The sequence below is a fragment of the Neophocaena asiaeorientalis genome, unplaced genomic scaffold (assembly GCF_003031525.2).
Source record: "Neophocaena asiaeorientalis asiaeorientalis breed wild unplaced genomic scaffold, Neophocaena_asiaeorientalis_V1.1 scaffold218, whole genome shotgun sequence".
NCBI lineage: Eukaryota > Metazoa > Chordata > Mammalia > Artiodactyla > Phocoenidae > Neophocaena > Neophocaena asiaeorientalis.
Window position 1 is genome coordinate 8098135 of NW_020172818.1, and position 7291 is coordinate 8105425.

A 7291-nucleotide genomic window follows, 5' to 3' on the forward strand; every position below is an offset into this window, starting at 1 on the left:
TGATGATTAGTGATATTGAGCATCTTTTCATGTACCTGTTGGCCATTTGATGTCTTCTGAAAGTTCATTTAAAACCAAAGAAGTTCAGATTTTATATCTATAGAGAGTGGGGGAGTAGGGAGGAAAGGGAGGGAGAGAGAGAGAGCTTATGCACCTGTTTTCTGTAATTTTTATGTCATTTGAAAGATTCCTGAGGGAATTCGGTGTCACAAAGTGATAAAGTGTTTTGTATTATTTTATACAGAAAGAGCTAGACTATAGACTCACCAGTTACACACAAGTTGACACTATAGTAATTTCATTTGTGACAAATATTTATAATAAGGTTTTAGTCTTAGTTCCATTCACTGATTAAAGAGATTCTGCTATTTTAATTCTAATCTAGATTATTCGTGTTTGGGAGTCATATAAAATGAGTTATCAACACACTTTACAAGCTTTTCAAGGAAGGAAAGAGGGAGAAAAGAAAGGGAATGCAGCTTATTAATACAGCAAACACTTTTTGAGAGTCTACTTTGTGCCAGAACCCTAGAATCTGGGATACAAAGATGAATAGGTTAAAGTCCTTGTCCTCAAGGACTCCCAGAATACATGAAGGCAGACAAATATGTTAAGTATGCTCTAGATGCATTTTTTACAATTCCCAATTAGTGGCATTTTCACTGGCCAGTTAATAAACTATGACTTTGTTTGGTTTGAACTAGGTATGCATTAATTTCTTTTCTTTTTTATTGAATTATAGTTGACTTAAAATATTATATTGGTTTCAGGTGTACAACATAGTGATTTGTTATTTTTACAGATTACACTCCATATAAAGTTATTTAAAAATATTGGCTGTATTTCCTGTGCTGTACATTACATCCTTGTATTTTATTTATTTTATACCTAGGAGTTTGTACCTCTTAGTCCCCTTCCCCTATCCTGCCCCTTCCCTCTTCTCTCTCCCCACTGGTAACCACTAGTTTGTTCTCCATATCTGTGAGTCTATTTCCGTTTTGTTATATTAGTTTGTTTGTTTTATTTTTTAGATTCCACAAATAAGTGAAAGCACATAATATTTGTTTTTCTCTATCTGACTTATTTCACCAAACATAATAGCCTCCAACTCCATCCATGTTGCAGATGGCAAAATTGCATTCTCTTTATGGCTGAGTAATATTCCATTGTGTGTCTGTATGTGTGTGTGTTTGTGTGTGGCACATCTTCTTTATCCATTCATGTGTTGATGGACACTTACATGACTTCCATGTCTTGGTTATTGTAAATAATGCTGCTATGAACATTGGGGTGCATATATCTTTTCAAATAATGTCTTCATTTTCTACAGATATATACCCAAGAATGGAATTACTGGATCATATGGTATTTCTATTTTTAGTTTTTTGGGGAACTTCCATAGTGTTTTCCATCGTGGCTGCACCAATTTACATTCCCACCAACAGTATACTAGGGTTCTCTTTTTTACACATTCTTGCCAACTTGTTATTTCTTGTCCTTTTGACGGTAGTCATTCTGACAGGTGTGAGGTGATAATCTCATTGAGGTTCTGGTTTGCATTTTCTTGATGATTAGCATTGTTGAGCATATTTTCATGTGTCTTGGCCATCTGTATGTTTTGTGTGGGAAAATGTCTATTCAGGTCCTCTGAACATTTTTAAATCTGTTTTTTTCTTTGTTTTTTTATACTGAGTTGTATGAGCTTTTTCTATATTTTGGATATTAACTCTTTATCAGATATATCATTTGCAAATATTTTCTCCCATTCATTAGGTGGCCTTTTCATTATTTAATGCTTATTTAATGTGGCCTTTTGTTGATGCTTTCCTTCTCTCTGCATAAGCTTTTTTTCTTTCTTTTTTTAACATCTTTATTGGAGTATAATTGCTTTACAATGTAGTGTTAGTTTCTGCTGTACAACAAAGTGAATCAGTTATACGTATACATATATATGCATATCCCCTCCCTCTTGCATCTCCCTCCCACCCTCCCTATCCCACCCCTCTAGGTGGTCACAAAGCACCGTGCTGATCTCCCTGTGCTTCTCTGCATAAGCTTTTAAGTTTGAGTAGGTTCCATTTATTTATTTTGCTTTTACTTCCCTTGCCTGAGGAGACAGTTCCAATAAAATATTGCTAAGACCTATAGATCATATTCCATTTTTTTCTTTCACTATTCACTTTTAAAATTTATCTTTTCATATAGTTTCAAAACCAGATGGGATAAAACCATGTAGATAAACCTTGCATTTTACAGATTAGGAGAGGGTGAAGACCAAAGAGGTGAAGTAACTTGCCCAAAGTTGTGAATGTTACTGGCAGCCTATAATGGCATATTATACAGAAAAAAAAGCTCCCACTGTGTGTAAAGTATCATGCTTTTCAAAATGTTATATCCATGCTTTTAAATGGTAACCTATAATCTCTGCACTTCGAATTTGTATCAATCATAGTATTCTTTAATTTATTTAATATTCTTTAATAGTTTACACATCTGTTTTCCATGCTAGACTCTTATGCGTCTCAAAAAACAGAGATCATGTATTATTTATATGAATATTTCCAATACCTAGAATAGTGGTTTGCTTTGAATGAGTGATAGTGACAGGTGTTTCAGCTGTCAAAGTATGTTTACTCCATATCCTGAGCATGATAAACTATGACTTTTGCAAAGGTAAATTTGTTACTACTATCTGGACTAAAACACAGTTGTAGAATTGACCAAATTTATCTTTAGTGTCTTCCGAAGAGTCAGTCTCTACTGCTTATACCTTACCTCAACTCCTAGGTTGCTTGCTTTCTTACCCTTATGGAGAGCTACCATTTCCAGTATCTGCTCACAACTCTTTCACAAAACAAGGGTTAAGCTGGTGTTCAGCCACACAGCTCCCTTCCTCTTAGGGCCACTGCATTATTTTCACTCAACTGACTAATAGCAGAGAGTAATTGAGTGTTCTTTGTGGCTCCAAAAATAAAGGTGGGTGTTTTGTAGGAAACATTTTCTCTGAAAATGTCAATGAATGAATGACTTGTAAACAAGCCGACTACTGTGAAATCGCCTCTCATGAAGTTTATGACATGGAAATTATGCTTTTTTTACTCATAGAAAGCAAAGCTCTGAATATGCAGAGCTTTGGTTCTGGCTTCCAGTTCAGGAACTTTGTGCAAAGCTTTATGTCAAACAGCCAAGGTCCCCAAGAAAGATGTTGCCTTGTTAGTTCTTCTTTAATTTGATGAGAATTAATGGTGAAAATCCAAGTCATTTATGTTAGTCAATAACTTTGACCAGAATGTCTTGAACACAGGTCAGTAACCTGGTTGTGTTTATAGGATAGGGTTTAAACCATCATTTTGGAGGATTAATGAGTTGCTTACTGATTATGAAAATCCCTTCTCTTTATTGTAACCCATAGTTTGGTGTGAAACAATTAGTTTTGGGGAGGCCAGATGCTGGTGTTCAGCGTTTCACTGATGGGCCCCCCCTCATACGTCGTGTGGCAGTTGGTAATGCTTCTGTTGATAGCATCAGGCTGAGTGCCTAGTAAATCATGAGTCTTATCCAGAAGTTAATACTGCCTGCTAGAGAACTGAAGCAGAGCCCATCCAAGGCTAATATACCGTAGTGTCCTGTTCATTCACTCTCAGTTGTTTATCCTGTCTTTATAAACATTATCACAAGCAGCAACCTGATTAACATGTTTTTTTCTGTATGTGCTAATTAATAGATGCTATTATGAAGGAAGATATTTCTGAAATAAATATTTGAACTCATTAAAAGCAAGGATAGTTTCAAGTCCAAAAAATTGGGGGAGCGTGTGTTATCTCTATCGTATTTGTCATATGTGGTCTTTTCATCTTAAGGGTTATAGCAATCAAAAAACCTAACTAGCTTTGATTCTTTATTTAGCGAAACTCTTAGATATTTGAAAACAACAGCTGTTGTGCTTAAATATTGTATGTCAGAATTTTTTTTTAAAATGATAGAAAAGTGTGTTTTGAACTTATTTATTTCTGTATGGAATTTGGAAACATGGAGGTTAGGGTTATATGAGGGGTGGGGGAATGAGCTTCAAAAGAAAGTCTTTGAAAAGTAATAAATATTATTAAATGTAAAAATTGTAAATGACATATAACTTCCTCTGATTTATGCATCCTCTCCCCACCTTCAAAGAAAATGAATCACTCCTTCTTTGTTCCCACAACATATTTTTAAGTCCACTAGTAAAGCACTTATCTGGTATGACAACTAGCTGTGTACATGTTCTCTTCCCATTAGGTCCATAGCAACTTATGAACAAATCCTGTGTAATTCATCATTTGTTCCTAGTGTAGAGCAACTGGCACATAGTAGATCCTCAGTAATGTTTGTAAAAAGAAATTGAATTGGTACCTTGGCTGCACTTTAGCATAGAAAAGCCCCCAAATTCTTAGCTGCCCTCTGAAATATTGGGCGTTATATATATTATGTGTAATTGTGATATCAAAAATAGAACCCACAGCTTCTCTGAGAGGTTCAGTAGACATGTCTATTTCAGTAATTAAATAGAATTGTAGAGAACAATGTTTCTTGGATCTTTGTTCATTTTCTTTACTTTTATATGCATATATTTTGCTGTTTCTTTTGTGACATGTTTAAATTTATGTGTGTATTTCTTTTTCTCCTTTGGTGTTTGTTCCCTTCTATTTTCAGTCATTGAGTAAACTTTCCATTTTTCTTTCTTTTTTTCCTCTTTCTTCTGCATCTTATGTTGTATGGAATTGACAGCATATTGTCAGGGCAGAAATAGTGAAGTACCCGGAAGAAGATAATCAACATACCAACTCTGCTCAGAGTAGAATCTGTTCAGTACAGTAGTGCAGGTATTAATTGATAAACTGTTGCAGTTTGGGGGAGGAGGGTGGGGAGAACTAGTGAATGTTGTCTTGTTCTTTATTCTTTATGAATAGAGAAGTTCAAATGATTATTGTACATTACTGGGAATTAATATTGCATAAGTCCTGGTTTAGAACTTTGAAAAATTGATCCTTTGCTGGGAGACTTATGACTTACACAAGGAATTGGGAAAAAATTAAAATAATATTTCAGTTACTTTCAAACGTATTTGTCTTTATGGTTGTGTTTATTACATGTGCAGTGAAGTGGAGAATTGAGGCAGTTATTTCATTATTCATTCCTTACCATTTTTTCCTGAAATAGCCTGGTAATTGAAAGAGTATTTTTTAAATTTGCCTTGAGTTACCCTTCTTTGTCTGCTTGTGTGTGCAGAGTTAGTAAAAGAGTTGAAAACAATAAAGGATGTGTTTTGCTTTAAATAATTACTTAGAGATGAATGTTAGGGCATATTGCTAAATTCATTGTTTAAGATATTCCTTGAAGTGTGTGTTAGAGGGAAGGAAGGAAGAGTTAAAAGTGTCTTTCGGTTTAAATTATTTTAAAAACATGAATATGAGGTAATTTTCTAACTTTCTCATTATTCTATATTTTGTTAGAGTCATTATTCATAACCAATAGTGAGCTATTTGGAAGTAAGTTAGGGATTTGGGAGAACAGTTTTAAAAATTGGGTTGCTTAAAACATTTCTTCTTATATGTAACTTCTCTGACATTTTATCTCTTCACTAACTCACAAATTGATAAACATTCTTTAAAAAGTTATGACTGGATATAATGATTTATGGAAATATTAATAAATAATGATATTCTTTGAAATGGTGAGATCTTATCTATTGAGATATATAAATGATTAATTTTAATTCCTTTGCTTTAAATTATAACCAGGGCTTAATTTTTCATATTGATTTGCCAATTTTTTATTAGACTTTTGGTAACCTCAAGTTATTATTGTCATAAAACCAGAGAAGACTCAGTAAAAGAAATGCTATTACATCCTTAACAGAATTACCCCTGCCCTGCTACTCCCTCACCCTCCACCAAAATATATCCCAGCTTGACCTTAGTTGGTCCTGGCTGGTTCTTTTAATATCAGCTCCTGCTTCATTTATGATGTCTATCATCAGGAGTTCACCAAAGTTCAGAAAATAAAAATATACTTTAAGGAGCTCTTTCTAAATGTTCTGATGTCCTGATAATAACTTTGTTTTCTTTTATGACAGAGGGTGGTGAAGGCAGATATTGTAAACTACAACCAGGAACCTATGTCAAGAACTGTTAACCCTCCTAGAAGCTCTGTGTGTGCAGTTCAGTGAGCACATTTTTCTTCTGTATTGATAGTTCTGGCTCCCCTTCGCCTCTGTGTGGGCTCGAGGACCTGTAGAAACTTGTTTTATCAGTGACCATCTCTGTAGTTCAGTTAACGCTTTCCTCTCAACTCGCTTCATCATTGCCTGTTGCCTCAGCCGCAGGCAGCTCCTTGGACTGGAAAAAATTCAACTTTGGGACCACACACTTTGAATTCAAAATGGAAAGTCCGTTCTCTGGAATTAGACTGCTTCACTGAAAAAGAATAATGTTGGTTCTCTTTATGTCCTCACTTCTTTTTTCCCTGATGTAAGTTGTTTTAAACAAATATGAAAACTATCTAAGTCTTGATCATCAGCCAGGATTTTGCCACAGCACCGTTTCATACTCTTATCTGAACTCATACCTGGCAAAGTATGCTTCAGAGTACATTTAAACGAGTAATATATTTTATCTACAGATACTTAAGAAGGCATCCTTTTGCTGTCTATTGTGAGTGAAAATATATAAAGCTGTATCTAACTGAAAATGCTTGAAATAAAGCTATAATAGAAATATTTTTTTCATTTTTTTATAAAGAGCCTAAATACTTTATATTTTAGCTGTAGCTCACAAAGTAGTGAGTATTGGATATTGTATTTTTATTATTGTATCATGATCATTACGTGTTGTGTAATACTCAGGTTAGATGGCTTTGTGAATTCTGATAAACGTTCAGCTGATGCTCCATGTGGACTTTCTCCTGCCAACTGTGTAAGAGTACTTCCAGAATGAATTATGACTATTGGTGGATCATTGTGGATCAGACTGTACCTGATGTTCAGATGTTTTTCTCCTGCAAATAAATTTATTTAAATTACTTTGGGGGGAGAATTTTCTTTCAGCCATCTTCCCTTTAGTTACAGAAAAACAAAGTGTTTTTGGATACAAATCACTGATCATGTGAAGTTTAATAAACATTCAGTCCCTTAGAGTTGTTAGGGCATTTGTTGGACTAGTTAAAATCAGACCCCATAGCCTGGCATTTCAGGAGCTCCATATCAGCTGCATCCTACCCGCCTACCTTTTCTCATGCTGCTCTTCTGTGTACTGCC

At 34.7% G+C, this 7291-nt stretch overlaps 1 protein-coding gene across 2 annotated transcripts in view; it reads left to right on the forward strand.

Annotated features, from left to right (window-relative positions):
* RAB28 (RAB28, member RAS oncogene family) overlaps positions 1-7057 on the forward strand; it is a 93555-nt gene extending 86498 nt beyond the window's left edge. The window contains exon 7 of one of the 2 annotated variants that reach the window (XM_024741833.1): positions 6113-7057. In XM_024741833.1, coding sequence (XP_024597601.1) covers positions 6113-6205 — 93 coding nt within the window. In that variant the 3' untranslated portion in view covers positions 6206-7057. Of the gene's footprint in view, positions 1-4764; positions 4855-6112 lie in introns of those variants that run through there. The other variant, XM_024741834.1, reaches the window with a different exon arrangement.
* The last annotated feature ends 234 nt before the right edge of the window (positions 7058-7291 follow it).